This window comes from Anguilla rostrata, chromosome 12 (assembly GCF_018555375.3).
Source record: "Anguilla rostrata isolate EN2019 chromosome 12, ASM1855537v3, whole genome shotgun sequence".
In the NCBI taxonomy this organism is placed as follows: Eukaryota; Metazoa; Chordata; class Actinopteri; order Anguilliformes; family Anguillidae; genus Anguilla; species Anguilla rostrata.
Window position 1 is genome coordinate 20769781 of NC_057944.1, and position 16417 is coordinate 20786197.

General features: G+C 40.4%; 1 protein-coding gene across 1 annotated transcript in view; it reads left to right on the plus strand.

Annotated features, from left to right (window-relative positions):
• Positions 1-7542, plus strand: part of gucy1a2 (guanylate cyclase 1, soluble, alpha 2) — a 46157-nt gene extending 38615 nt beyond the window's left edge. The window contains exon 8 of the mRNA XM_064301639.1: positions 3674-7542. Within this exon, the coding sequence (XP_064157709.1) occupies positions 3674-3893 (220 nt within the window). The 3' untranslated portion in view covers positions 3894-7542. The remainder of the gene's footprint in view (positions 1-3673) is intronic.
• Positions 7543-16417: the final 8875 nt, after the last annotated feature.

A 16417-nucleotide genomic window follows, 5' to 3' on the forward strand; every position in this document is an offset into this window, starting at 1 on the left:
ATTTTGCTTTGCAAGTGTGGTCATGCTGGATAAACAGGAAACCGTTTTTCTCTCTCTAAATAAGGACGCTTTGTTCAGAACACAGTATCTATGCAGGCTGTGACTGCCGGCTGCAGGCTGCCGTATTACCTGTTTTCTCCCGATTCACCGATGATGTTCCGGCCGTTTCCATGTATTCAGCATGGGATTAACACACAAAGACAGCGCAGTAATCTGCACACCGCATGCATTACTCTGTAAGCCATGATACAGCTTACAGCTTTATGCAAAGCTCCCGGCAGACATACAGCTGTAAAGATGATATGTGGGATTATAAAGAGTCCCAGCAGAGCTCCTATGGTATATCCATGGATCGTATTGCCTTATAAGGTGACATCTGGTCTGTTTTTGCATTCAGCACAGGGGACAGGTGTTGTTTTGGAATGAAACGGAAAGCCAAGCTTGGTTTATTTTGTGAAAATGGACCGGTGTGCGTCAGGTCAGCGGTCCGACCGGCAGAAATGTTCAGTGTTTTTCCACAGATCAATGTGGCTAGCGGAGCCGCAGGGGTCAGAGTGAACGTGTGACGCATCCAGCTCTGGACCTGCACACTCACACATCCACCACTGAAACACGACCAGGGCCGCTGCCAATGCAGCTCTGATTCCGATGTGTGTGCGTGTGTGTATGTGTGCATGTGTGTGTGTCTCTGTGTGCGTGTGTGTGTGGGTTTGTGTGTGGGTGTCTGTGTGTGTTTGTGAGTGTGTGCATGACACCTCTTTATATCCTGTTATGTCACACTTATGAAAAATATCCAGTATTATTGAATATCCCTTGCTATCAGTTGCACTGGAGTGTAGGGAGAATGTGAAACTTGTGAGAACAGAGAAAAGAGAGATGAGGGAAAATACAGAGAGAGAGAGACACACACACACACAGAATAAAGTGTGAAGAAAGTAAGGGCAGAGGAAAGAGAGTGGGTGAGGGAGCGCTTGAATATTTTCCTCTGGGTGAAAGTCACTTTGTACCTGCGAATGGCCATTCATTGGAGGTGGGGTAGACGCACTGGAGGATTGATTTCCTTACTGACGTGTGATTGGACAGGGATCAGCCCTGGGGGTTAGATCCTCCTGTAATTGCTGTGATGTTTCCTGCAGAGAGATGAGCGTCAGAGCTTTTCTCTCGCTGTCCTCCAGTGATCCCCCCATCTTATATCCAATGGAAACCACGTCACACAAGCACATTACTAAATCTATGCGATAAAAGCTGCCGCAGGACTCTTGAAAACTGGAATTGGGTGAGTCCGGAAGCTAAGCAGGCACAGGGAAGCTCTGGAGTCTGTTTGTGTGTAATGACGGAACACCCCACCCTCCCGTTGTTTGCTTCATGCTTAATTAACACTCAGGAACTCGCTGCTGTGTAACCCTGGTGGAGAGACCACCCGCGTACCCAACTGCACATTCCCCTCCAAAAAAGATGCACTTTTGTTGCTTCTGTCGCAAAATAACACAAAACATCTGAAGCGGTGGCTTTTTTTCCCGTCTGCTCTCCGGTCTTGAAGCAGAGAGAGACCCAGCTGCTGTCTCCTGTGTTGAAGCAGAGAGAGACCCAGCTGCTGTCTCCTGTGTTGAAGCAGAGAGAGACCCAGCTGCTGTCTCCTGTGTTGAAGCAGAGAGAGACCCAGCTGCTGTCTCCTGTGGCAGTGTTCGGAAGTCCACTGTTTGGTCTGAGACTTATCCCAGGCTCCCGTTTCCGCTCGCACACAGCCTGCACCCTGCTCCAGAGTCCTGCTGGAGATGTAACTGTGTGTTCACGCTGCATCCCACAGTGCTTTCAGTGCCATTCCCTACTTCAAATAAAATAGTTACATTTACACACATTTTTGTAACTGAGATATTGAGCATATTCCACCAGTTTTTCACTCTGCACACAAGCTGACGAAGATATCGTCAAATTCAATTTCAGTGTGTCTTTTCTTTTTACTGCACGTCTGCGCTGAAATGGTGAGCAAGTCAAAATTGTTGCTATGGCAACAATACTTATTTGTATTGTTCAAGTACTCCCTCTTCATTGGTGCCATTTATTACCATAGTGGTAAAATACACAACAATTTTACAGGTTCATCACCGTGTTAGAACCTGTATTTGAACAAAATGCATATAGGGGAGGGGGTTGTTTGTTTGTTTGTTTGTTTGTTTGTTTGATATGAAGGATCTTTGCACTTCATCTTGGAATTCAATAATTTATATTGGATTTATTTTAGGATTATTATAATGTGCTTTATAGATTTATATGGATATTAGCTGAAGGTGTCTACCATTTGTTTCATGGTTTTAAGTGGGCATAAGTGAACTTAAATTAGCTTTTTTGATACACTTGCTGGTCTGGGAATGTTGTTAACAAGGTCTAGCCCTGCTGCTCGCATAACTCTGGTGGATGCACTTGTGTTCTCTTTCATTATAACTCACTCTGGATAAGGGCATCTCTAAATGATAATTTGAGAAATAATCCATATTGAGTATCTGTAATGAATATTATTCTGTGAGTTTGAACATGGGTGCTTGGGAGGCGGCTAGGGTAACCTCTCAGTGTTATTTTTGCCCTCAGCATGGTTGGCTGCTATAGGGTTTTGAAACTGTGTTCCCTGTTGAACATTGTTTTGTGTTTTGACACTCTGTTCTTTATTGCTATAGCGGCTGTTCGTACAGTGTTCTTGTGTGCAGTGTTAGTTGCCATGATGTTTTTATTCATGCCTCGATGTTTGCACTGTTTTGGTGGTTGTAGTCTTTTGGCTCAGTGCTGTGTGTTGGTTGCCATGGTATTTTTGCTCTGGAGTCTGTCTTAGTTGCCATGGTGTTTTGGCTCTGAGCTCAGTGTTGGTTGCTATGGTGTTTTGACTCTGCAATGTGTTGATTACAATAAAATACTTTGGTTCTACGCTGTGATAATCACCATGGGTGTGATGTGTGTTCAGTGTTAGTTGTACAGTAATTAAATTTTGAGTGTCTGCATTGTTGGTTGCCATGGTGCTCAGGCTCGGTGCCCATTTTTGTTGGTTTTGGTTGAAGACTGAACTGTGCTGTGTTGGTTACCAAAGCCTTTTGGCTGTACACTTTGCGTACACATGGTGTTCTAGTTCTGTGGTCAGGCAGCTGTGGTATTTTAGTACTGTGGCTAATGTTTTTTGCTGTGGTATTTTGGCACTGTGGGTAATGTTAGTTGCCATAATGTTTTGCTTTTCTGCTTGGTGTTGGCTTTTATGTTTTTTTTTTTTGTCTGCTTGCACTGTATTGGTTACCTAATTAGTCAATGCCAACCAATTTTAACAAGAGAAGCAATACAGGGCTGTAATTATTCCTTAGGCTGTAATGAATGGATCTACACAACAATTTTGGCAGCTTGCCATCCAAGCAAGTGTATAAAGCTGGAGCCTGGATTTACTAATAATCATTTTAATAATGACTTTATTTGTAGTGCTTTTCTTGCATGATGTGAATGAATTTGTAGCCCACATCAATTTCAAAAGAAGTTGATGTGGGCTTAAAACCTACAACTTTCCTGTTATGCACCCTCCTGCTATCTTCTAGTCTACACTGCTTACACATTTATGAATGATGTCATCAAACAGCAGCGCTCATTATTCTTAAGGGCGATGTCATACTATTTACCACCTTCCCTTCCTTCTTGCCTTCAGGTTACTGCAGGATGACCGGGCCTTCAGTTTCATCCCCCGATCTCGCCAGGAGCTGCCTGACAACTTTCCCAAGGAGATCCCAGGAATCTGCTATTTCCTGGAGGCGGGAAAATCCCAAAGCCATTCCTCCCTGGCCAGCTCCCGGTCCAGCTCCACCGCTCCCATCCGCAAGGTCTCCTACAGCATCGGCACCATGTTCCTCCGGGAGACCAGCTTATGAGGAGCCCTGCTTCAGACAGGCTTCAGAGAGGCTCGCCCTGCTGGCAGCGTAACGGACAGCATTGCAGACAGCGCCGTCGACCGCGATGACGGGGGCTGTCGAGCCTCTCCCTGCCTCAGCGAGCCGGTGCTGTCAGAGACGCACAGCTGCCGGCAGGTAGTTTGAGCAGTGGGCAAGGGAGAAAGAGCGAACATGGAGAGGTCACTGGAGAGAGCAACAATAACAAAAACGAAGCCTTCTGCCCTACAACATGTCAGACTGTGTCCAAGTACTCCGCAGCGCAGGTGTAAAATTCTCAGCATCGCAGGTGTAAAATATTATTTGCATAATTTTGTGCCTTCTAACCCTCTACAGCAGGAGTGGCCAGGGGGATTTTTCAAGCACACCCCCTTGCCTCCAGTCCTGCTTTCAGCAGTCAGGCTGCTTCTCTGTCCAGCTGTCTGTCTGTTTATTGCCTGCCTCCTTTTAGTGACTGGCTCTTCATCTATTGTTTTGGGGGTGGAGCTACAGAGGGGAATTTGAATGCCAAGAGGTCAGGATTTTGAAATGCTCAGCTTTTTTATTTTTGTTTGTTTCCACGTTTCTTTCAAGCTTGGCTTTTGATGTCACCCACAAAAACTCAAGAAAGGCTAGTTGTAGTAGGATCCAGTGGGAATTAGGCCAGATCAGATGGCAAATTTACCTATCCTGTGTCACATCCCATGTGAAAAAAGAGTATGCTGAAGTATGCCTTCCCTGAAGTATACTTATTTTTTTTCTTAAGAATACCTGAAGTATAATTAAAGCTTAGTATGCTGTTTTTTTCACACAGGATTGAATCGAAAACCAAGAACAGTTTGTACCATTCCTGTTTGCTGTGCCTGAGATTGAATAAGCCCTGCCAGTCCTGGTGGAATTATATTACAGCATTAAAAAAAACAACTGCCATTTGTGTCTAAACAATATTAGTGTCTCTCCTGCTTCACCACAGGCCATGATTCCCACAGCTACTGCTGCTTGCCCCACGGAGAAATCCCTCTCGATTTCTGGGACAAATTCACCCTAGAGATCCAATTAAACTGGTCTTTTCCCTTAATTTTAGCTACAGTATGCAGTAGCTGTATGCACTCTGCAAAATTGCTTTTTGAACTTTGCAGAGAAGGCAGCTCAGTGTGTGAAGCCCTGAAGTGACCCTCCCTTTACATGGTAATGAATGAGACTACGCCATTTGGTGTTACTGTGTGAGTACCAATACATTTTCTGCACTTACCTGAAGTGTCAATATCTGTGAGACAGATACTGAGAGACAAAGTCATAGATTTTTTTGTCAAGATCGATACTTTTCTATCCGGAGGTTATGAGGTGCAGGAAAAAAAACCCATAATTGAAGTTATTGTTTTTCGACATATTTATTATTATATATCGTTGAGGTTAATGTGTCTCTTCCTTTGGGATTTGAGCTTTATTTGTTGGCGATTGGATTTCTGCAAGATGGCAGTGAAGGTCATGTTCAGAAAGCACAATGCTTTTTCACATTCTCCCCCACAAAACCCCCGCCTCAAAATATCAGACACATTCATCCCGTCGAGCGATACTCAAACCAGATTACACAACCAGGCTATTCCTGTCTACATTATGTTATGCATCATAAGACTGAATGTATTTCACTTTTCTAATCTAAGCCACTTTGCTCAGTATCAAGATTGCATATACATAAATGAACCAATTAATACATTTTTATTACTCATAATGAAATAGACTCTCTCTCCCTCTCTCTCTATCTCTCTCTCTCTCTCTCTCTCCAGCAAGAAGTATTCAGAAATTGAGAAAATTAGAGCTCATTAAGTTTATGGCCCTTACAGCTAATGTACTGACAGAACATTTATCTGGAGTCATTGCGTAGAAAATCTATATTTTTTAAAAATCTTATTTTTACCAGAGGAGCGATACAAGGACCCCTTGCTGTTCCACTGTTGACAAGAGACACTTGGAAAAACTGAAGTCACTGGTAACATGATACACAAAATCTAAAACCTTTAGTTGGTGTTTCATTGTTTGTATCTACAGACAGGAGTTATGTCTTCAAAATCACTTCCTGGATTTGCAATGATGTGATTTTAAAAAATGCCTTAATTATCAATTAAGTCAAAGCATATTAATGAGGAATAAGGAGAACAGTATTGGACATTAAAAAAAATATTCAGATGGAATTTAAAGCAGATCACTATGAAGTGTGCTGGTCTCCCTTAAAGATAACTGCACTGTTGTGTCAACAACCAGACATTTCTTATTACCAAAATAAAATGACTACAAAAACAAAAAAGTAATAGAAACAGTGTTGTGCGCAAAGGGACGTGCTTATTTCGGTCCAGACCGCTTTTGTGTGCGGGTTAGCGTAGCATCGCACAGAAGAGGGTGGGGAGTACTTTCGGCTCGATGTGTGCCCTTCTGACTACCATGTCTCTCACATTTTAGACTGTACTCGTTTATTTATCTATATGTTTCTTACCAATCATAAATAAATAATGATGTCATATCTATGGCAGCAATACGGAAAAGCTTACTGCTGTGTAGATCTGTTTCCCTCTGTCAGAGCTGGAGACGTGCTGTAAAATAACATTGTACAATATGAAATTTCTATACCATCTGAAGTTTTAAGCAATAAGTGAAGTGATAAATCAACAAAGAATATACCACATGTATCCTTTGCTTTCATTCCCTCCTGTTCCTTGATGGTAGATAATAGGAAATAATGTGAATGTGTGTGTATGTTGGGGGCAAACCCTCTGAAAAGCAGTAAGCTCATTTATTTAGCTACGTAATGCCTCCTGCTACAGTGTGCAACATGGCAAAAAGGAAAGGTTTCTGTCAGCAGCATGTAGCTACTAGCTACATACTGCATTCCAATTCAGGTAGTGAACAGAAAATGGACGTGCCAATGTAAAGTCCAGTAATAGGGTGTTGGGCCGCCATGTGTGACTAGTACAGCCTACATACGATGTGGATTAGAGTCTCCTAGCATCTGGAATTCTTCTGAAGGAATACACACAGTTCTTCTACGAGAAAGTCAGTCAAGGAATGCTTAATTAATGACAGTGTGTGACCAGGATATCTCAGGATGAACCGTGAATGCTGATTGCATTTGGCTCTGGTGGCTGAAAAGGCGGTGACGTGGATAACAGTAGTGTCATGCTCATCGTACCATTGGGCGACTACTCATGTTCTGTAAATGCTGGCATTATCATTTTGAAAGATGCCCCTCTGCAGGCAGGAAATGCTGTACCGACTGGCGTCAATTTTGCCTGTTAGGCTGTGAGGGCAACCAAGCCAGGAAAATGAGCCCCACAACTTTACACAACCACCAAAACTTGTCACTGTTGGAATGCTTTTGCGTTTCCCTTTTTTGTTCACTACCTGTACATTAAACATTTTAGTGTTCCGCACACAGCCCACTGTGGTTATAGAGGATCTGTAGAAAAAGAAAGCAATCACTTTAACTATGCTGCATATTTGCAAGGATGTGTCTTTAATGATTAAAGCCTGCATTTAATCTGATTACATTTTTATTATCGCTTCAAGTAAAGCTAGTCTCATATTATTTCTGTTGTTGATAAGCAACATAATGAGTTTGTGATGGCTGAACTTAATTGAAAGTGTACAAAAATACAGATGAAACAAAAAAACATTTATGTTTTTAAATGCAATCTGCGTTGGCCCTTAACACATATTTGAAATCATATTGCTTATTAATTAGTTACTTATTTTTATGAAATTAATTATTATAATTTACTGAGAATAATGTATATATTAATATATTTTAATATTATCTAGTAAAAATATATGAACTGTCACTAATTATTTATATTTGTATTACCGCAATGTGCTTTGCCCTTCAAAATTAGATTTAATCTAGGCCTAAATGCGGTATTCAAAACCACTGTCATTACTTATCCAATTCTCAGTAAATATATATAAGTAAATAAATAATTACCCCTCTGAGACTTGGCACTATATTATGAAAAAATTACCTCTCAAAATTGGCAATCCTCCTGAATAAAACTGAATAGCATTTCCCGTAAAGACAACTCTGCTTTGTGTGTTACTTCATGGAGCGTTATATATGACATCACAACATCTGCACTTCTGTTAAAGTCACTGGTGACTTCCAGAGCAGCCATATGGTAATGACATGCCTGTCCTCTATGAAATGTTGAGGGGCTTCATGTGCAGTTGTTGCACCACCCACTGTATTGAATTGTTTTTGAAATGTACAACGTGTCGATTAGCGTAACGACAGCCATCCTCTAAAATCATTTAAGATCACCATATAAAAATCCATGCCATTTAAATTCATCTTTGCCATCAATAGGCGCAGTGTATGTGGCTTGAAATGCCAAAAATACTTCAGCATTCAAGAAAGCGTGTTATCCGTGCCCCGGCTGGCCTTCGGTCCTACCTGCAAATTCATTTAGACTTCTAGTTTCCTTTGTGAGACATTAACCCTCCTGTTATGTTGCGGGTCAAATTGACCCTTTTTAAAGTTTGAAAATCTAGGAAAAATACTTAAAATTATTTTTTCAGTATGAAACTTCTTCTACTGGTCTTAATTAGTGTAATCAACATTTTAAATGAAAATGGTTCATTTCATGTATTTGCAAACCCCCCCTGTATGGGGATTGACCCGGGAACATTTTTGCTGTACCTAAAAAATGAACAGAACAGGAGGGTTAAGAGTCGCTGCACCTGTGACCTTTCAGTGTGACCTGCACCCTTATGAAAAGTGATATAATATAATATAAGGAATATTTTTGTCATGGATTACTAATACAGGTATAGCATTTATCTGCACTTTCAAATATGCAATTCCATGCATATTAGTGTGGAATGTACAAAACATTTGCATTACAATAAAGGTCACTATATATGGAGTGTCTGGAAGTGATCATAATTGATTTCCCTGTTATACCATGTATAAAATCATTTTTGTATGGATACAATGGCCCATGGGGGGGATCTTGGTTGCCATGAACCAGGAAATATAACTGTAGGACTCCAGTCAATCAGTATTGTTGTTTGGGTATGTGTGTGATTGTTTAAAGAACAAAGGTGTCATTGTTTGCCAAGTCTTATAATTTTTTTGTTGTTGGTGGCTCCGAACATTATTTTAAATTTCACAACAGGAGTTCTGAACCAAAAGACTTCAATGTGTAAATTGTAATGTAATTAAGTACAGCCATGTAGAAATACCATGCCTGTATGAAATGTACAATTTAGATATATTTCATATATTGTAGAGGAAATATTATACAGTAAATATTTGTCTGTTGTACTTCTTGGAGGAAAGATCTCCAGTTTAGCTGAGTAATTTTCCAAACTGCACACATTCATGTTTTTTTCCTTTCTATTTACCTGTTTCTCATGTATTTTTGTCCAATCATCTGCAGGATCTTCTATCATCTAAGACAAGTGTGTGAACAGTATAGCTGTACTCTTAAAATGGTCAAACAACAGTTTGAACAGACAGAATATAGTACTGTACATTCATGCAACCATGTATGCTTACTATATGTAAATAAAAATCACCCGATATGTTTAATAAAATAAAAGGCGTTAAGGTTGAATGTTTTTGTGTTTCCTTCTCTGAGTATATATGTGATTGAATATGTACATTTCTGTTTGTGTGAAATATGGTATTTGTGTGTTTCTCTGTATGTTTGGGTTATGTGTTCCTTTGGGCTTCTGTACATGTGTATGTTTGTGAAAGGCTGATTCTTTCTACATGTCACACACAAAGACTTGCTTGGAGAAATGGAAACATTTCTCAACTGGTCCTCCTCCTCTTCTTTTTCTACCTCGTCCACCCTTCTGCTGTACCTCATTCTCTTCCATTCATCCATCAGTTCTTCTTCCTCCTCCCTGTTTCGGTGGAGAGTAGAGGAGAACAGAAGGAGGTGGGGCAGTATCTGAATGGTGTGGAGGGTAGAGGAGGGCAGAGGGAGGTGGGGCAGTATCTGTATGGTGTGGAGGAGAACAGAGGGAGGTGGGGCAGTATCTGAATGGTGTGGAGGGTAGAGGAGGGCAGAGGGAGGTGGGGCAGTATCTGAATGGTGTGGAGGGTAGAGGAGGGCAGAGGGAGGTGGGGCAGTATCTGAATGGTATGGAGGGTAGAGGAGGGCAGATAGTCATCCTCAATGTTTTTAGATGAGACTGACTGACAGGCAAAACTGGATAAGAAGGCATGGTGTGAAGTGCCTGTATTTCACTCCTGTCAGTCAGAGTCCCTTCCCAACAAGTGAAATTAGGCCTCTTTTCACAGGCCTTCAGAATGTTGTTTGTGTGTGCTATGCTGTCATTTTCCCTACGTAATTCAGCATCATCGTCTCCAGGAAGTACTGCTCTGTGACTCATACTCGCACTGTTTTTAGATGATCTTTAACACCCACTGAAGCCTCTGACTGGGTGTCCCCTGTCTGTCTGTGTGCATGTCTGTCTGTTGCTAAGTGAATGTGTGCGTGCATGTTTCTCTATCTCTGAGAGCTGTATGCATGTGCACATTCCTGTCTGCCTATGTTTATGCCTGTGTGCATGCATTTGTGCTTATGCATGTATGATGTGTGTGTGAGTGTGAGGGAGTTGCATAGCCTCCCACTAGCCACAAAACATTTCTACCAACATTGAATTATTCTGTGAAGAAGCCAGCCAGTGTGTCAAAATGCAGCTCTGTAAATAAACTGAGTCTGAAGTTCAGACCTCTGCATCTGCTTTATTTCCATCATGTTAACTTTGAAAGTCATGTTTCCCAGTTATATATATTCATTTTTTTGTATTGTGATAAATGGTGTCATATTGCTGTAATAAAACATATAATAACCTTGGGATCAATCACATCGGCAGCTGAAAAATAGTATGGCAGAAAATTGGTGACACATTGGTCAGGATGTTGTGGCTACAACTTACTGCATAAGCATACTTGATCACTGAAAAAAAAAAATCTGTGGCTAAACAATTGAGGTGCTTAAATGAAAACAAGATTAAACACTGATCTGTGATAAAGACCTGACTTGCATACTTAACATAACGTATATGGGGGATAACAGGAGCTTGCATGACCATACAAAGTGTATAATAAATGTACAGTTTTTTAAATGACCTCTTATATATTATTTTGCATTTGTATGTGCTAACCTTTCTTCAAGTAGCTGAACACAACTGTAAACTTGCCTCAACACTCAGACTTACCTTTTTCCTAACCCTAACCAAAATTTGACTCCTTAAACCCTATTTGAAGCCTTAGATACATTTGAAAACATGAAAAATCCCATTTAAAATAGATGAAAAATGAACTTAACATCATGAATACAACATTACAAATGAAAAATAATATGTTTGAGGTCTTGTAAAAAAAAAAGTTTTTTCCTGAAAAAATATGCATATATTATACATCTTTGTATGGTTATAGGTAAACATGCTACTATGGAAATTTTTTGGCTCATCCAAAATGAATAATAAACCCATTTCCTAACCTTTCTTCAACTGAACACAACTGTAAACTTGACTCAACACTCAGATTTTCTGTTTTCCTAACCCTAACCTTTTCTGAACCCTAATTTGAACCCAAAAAAAACCTAAATGAAACCTTTAATTCATTTAAAATGAATGAAAAATGAAGTAAATATCATGAATAAAATAATACAAATGAAAAATAACATGTTTGAGGTCATTTAAAAAATGTTTTCCCTGATATACATATATTATACATTTTTATAGTTTTTAGGTACACATGATTCCAGTGAAAACTTTTGGGCTTACTGTTTTCCTAACCCTAACCTTAAATGAACCCTAATTTGAACCCTAACCCTAAGGTCAACCTGGTGAAATAAATGAGTAGAAATGTGCTGGAAGAAATTTATGATTAGAAAAGTGTTTCAGTTAAAAACAGCAAAATTCTTGTCTATCCTCCAATCTGGGTAAAACTGCATGTGGTTTTAATGCTGCAGAAGTCTGGGATGATCTCCAAAGCACGCTCAAATTTGTTACCATCATATCAGCCATTGATTGTAATTGTCTTCAGTCACATTTTCTGTTATAGGGCTATTTACTTTTGTAGAAAGTGTATTTAAGGTATATGAGATTTTTAAAAAGTAATTTGCAAGTCTTCCCATCCATATGACAAACAACTGTAACCCAATTACATTAAAGACATACCTTCTTGGTCGAGCTACAACAAATAAAATAAATGTAAAGTGAACTAATGCTCAAGAACTTTGAACCCATATGACATATAGATCTAAAACCAAATGCATTATAATGTGTACAGGTTTAAGGTCTTGTTAAGAGAAAACCTACTGGAAATAAAATAAAAAAATATTTATATAAATATATATATAAATATTTTTATATACCAAAATATATTTTAAAACATTTTGTCCAAAAATTAATCACTGTAGCATGACCCTTTATAATACACTAGGTTTTAAATCCACATGTCATATGGATGGGATGTTATTGACAAATATTTGCAGTGATATCCATTGAAAATGATTGTGGCATGCACTTTTTTGATGATCCCTAAGCATCCTAAGCTTTCAAATAGAATATCTGTCAAATACCAGTATCCCAAATAAAACTCACTTCACCACAGTCTTTTCTCTCTCTCTCTCTTTGCTGCTATATATAACAGCAGAAGACAGTTGCAGCTGAAGCAACCAGTGATATTTGAAACTAACATATATTCATATTTATAATAATGACAACAAATGTGCATGTAAGGTTCATTTCGGATAAAATTAAAAATTAAGAACAACATTTTTAAAAGGTTACCGTTATCCATTTAGCATATGTACTCTTTCCATATTCCAAATATGTGCAATGTTAGGAGCATACGTATAACAGACTTTAGCACCAATAAAATATGTGATACAAGACCTTGCAAAGTGTTTTTGACCTCTTTCTATAGAAATGCAGTTACTGGAGGCATGTTTAATTTATTATCACAACACTGCTGTTGGGCTAAGTTAAAAACATCGGCAGGCCTTTTCTGGCTGTTAGCAAATTTATCATACAGTATATGTCACAAAAGCTATCAAGACATAATTTTATTTGACACTAATTTAATAACTTATAGCATTCCAAGAAACAATAGGCTGTGTCACAATTAACTGTGGCATTCTGTATTGCATTAATTATATGATGGTAAGATAGTTGATAAAATTTTAAAATATTTTTAAAGGGTGCTTACAACTCACATAAAGTTAAGTTGATAATGAAATGCCAAGGAGACTTTCAGTGAAAATGAAAGACAGCCTTGATATAAAGTCACAGTATAGACAGAGAAAGAGAGAAAGAGAGAGAGACTGGTGAATGTGATGTGAAAAGTTGGAAGTGGAGATAGAAATGTTAGGTTATTGAGAGATTAATAGGTGTTTAAAAGGACATGACCCCTAAATTCCACTGGAAAACATGAGTGATTGATTTAAAGGGCAAATGTACTTCACCAAAGGAAAAAATAGTCTGAGATAACAAATGTTTGAAGTTAGTCGTGGCACATTTGGTCAAACTTTATCCTGACAGGAGTGACTTACTGGGACTTGCTGCAGTCTTCAATTTATTAAAACTTTTTGTTTTATTTGTCTGTGGAGAGAATCTTCTCAGAGCTGTCAAATGGAAATGCTGTTGACTTCAGTGTTGACCACAGAAATCTGTCGCCACAGATTAGGAAGTGATAATGGTAAAACCACAAAAGAATCTGAACGTTCGACTGCTGAAGCTGCCGAAATAATGCATTCCAGATGTTAATGCTTTGTGATTGTATTAGAGAATGTCTGCAGATGTTTGTTTTGCGTATGTGAATGTGAGAGTGTGCATACTGTGTGTACATCTGAGGAAGTGTGTTTGAGTGTTTTGTCTTAGGGTTTGTGTGTAACAGAGAATGTGTGCCGGAGTTCCTCAGATTATTTAACCCAATCTCATTTTGTGGAGCTCAGTACTAAGTAATGACTTAAGTGTGCATGACTTTAAAAACCAGCAATCTCATCCTTATGTTGGGGATCCCAGTTCTAAATGACTTCCTCTCTGCGATCAGAAGCTGGTGCTATGAGATATGAAGCAGCGGAAAACGTATAGAAAAGAGCCGACTAAAAACGCCGCTTTCCCATTCCAGGTGGCTCTAGTTTCATTCTGTTGTTCGTATATATCCCCCCTGTGGCCGGACCCGGTACTGCACGTTTGCTCGCAGAATCAATTTATTTCTCACTCATTTGTGTCCTTTTCTTCATGCTTGGCTTTGTTTCCGGCTTTCCTGAGAGGGGACGTCACACAGGAGCACGTCTCTCACAGCTGTGCACTGGGCTGTGTGGCAGGTGAATAACAGCATTCCATCAGATTACACTGTCCCCAGCAGCCCTCCCGACAGCCTCGCCCTCAGAGAAAATAACACTAAAATGGAGGAATAAAATGCACCATTAATATGAAAACTGTGCCACGTCCTGTGTTCACACACCATCCCCCACCCCACACCTCTATATTCAGGACAAAAAGAAACCTCATCTCAGAGAGGGAATTCTGGGAAACGGAGCCTGAAGGTCTCTTAAAACACTGAAAAGAAAAGATAGGTGAAGCAAGGCATCTCATCCCTATCCCATTTTACCATTCATTGCTTTATTACAGCATGTCTCTGCTATGAGACCCGGCCAAGTGGTATTCGGATCCCTGTCTCCGTGTTTGGCCCACTTACAAGGAGGTCAAACCACAGCAAAATGCCAAGCCATTTAGTTCAGGTGCAAGGAAGCACTATAATCATAAGGATAAATACAGCCTCCTGCACCTGGAGGGTTGGAATGGCCCCAGCTTAAGGACCCTTTGGACTGTGTGTATTCCCTCGCCGCTGTGGACTGCGTGGCCACTCACAGACATTAGACATGAGGAGACATGGCAGAGGTCATTTGTATATGCAAATACAAGCCCATCAGATTAATTGCCTGAGCGAGATTTTAGTATTTCATGTGCGGCTGGCTCACTCGTAGTGTGGCGGGCGGGGAGGTGGGGGCATGACAGGGCGTGACTCATAGTGTGGGGACATGTCGCTACACTCATAATGGAAATTACCACACAATGCATAATCAAACATGTCCCGCGTGTTGCTGTGAAGGGTCGGTGAATATACACGGCCGCATTAACCAAATTGAGGGAGGGTTGAATTACAGTTATGCCACAATTAATGAAAGTGCATCCTTGTCGCTGATGCCATGGCTAGTTTGCACATGTACAAAAAAAACATGGTCTCTGCGCATCACACTGAATATTAATGAGTGACAACAGAAGGCAAGAGATGTCCACTTGCTTTTATTTTTTAAAAAAGGCCAATTTACCTTCTTCAGTCACAATGTGGTGGTACAAAGTTGCAAAGAATTCTAGAAGCCTATGAAAAGCAGGAGGAGATCAGATGAGCAGGGCGAGAAATACAGATGAACAAACACCTGGTGCAGACAAAGGGAAATGAGCAACCCCTCTCTCTCCTGCCATTGGTTCTTTACATTTTCAAAATAATTTTTTGTAGTTACATTTTATTCTTGTACCATGCACCCACATCCACATGAATCTATCAGCACGTCAGTGGAGGGAAGCCAGGTACTGGATTTCATCAGCCTTTAATTAAGAGTACTGTGCAATCCGAGTAATGCGTGTTCTGTCATTCACAGCACTGGTAGGGTGACGCCCGTGAGTGACTCTGAGGCCTGTCGGTGGGGGTGTGAAGTGGAGAGGCTTGGGGGGTGAGGGGGTGAGGGAAGATCTCACATTCTTTTAAGGATCACGTTGGCTTCCGATTAAAGACCCCATTCTCTATAGAAAAATAGCTAGCATGGGTGAGGGGCCATGCCATAGATTTTGTCACCCAATCAGATATCCATTAATTGCCAAAAATATAGGTGTATTGAAAGTTTATTAAATCCCTGATATAGGCAGGCACGGTATGGGCGGGCACAGTGGCATAGTGGTTAGCACTGTTGCCTCGCAAGAAGGAGGTTCCAGGTTTGAATCCAGGTCCGACCGGATCCTCTCTGCATGGAGTTTGCATGTTTTCCCCGTGATCGCGTGGGTTTACTCCGGGTACTCCGGTTTCCTCCCACACTCAAAAACATGCATGTTAGATGCACTTCTGCTGTTCCCCTTGACCAAGGCACTGGCCTCAGAACTGGAGTTGGTCCCTGGGCGCTGCACTGTGACTGCCTACTACTCCTAAGTAACTAGGATGGGTTAAATGCAGAGGACAAATTACCCCACGGGGTTCAATAAAAGTATATATGTTTGTTAAACTCAGCATCTGTCAGATTTTCTTCTCAGATTACACTGGACTGTTGGTGTTATTGATCAGAACTGATGCAGTGAAAGCTCTGCCAGACATAATGCCTTTTAATTTGGTTGCTGAGAAACACTGTTGCCACAGAAATTTCCCTGGGGAACTGTAGCTACTGCACCGCGAAATAAATACCCGGTTCTCAAACAGCATTAGCTGTGTTTGCAGCATTTTACACACTGTTTGTCTTTCT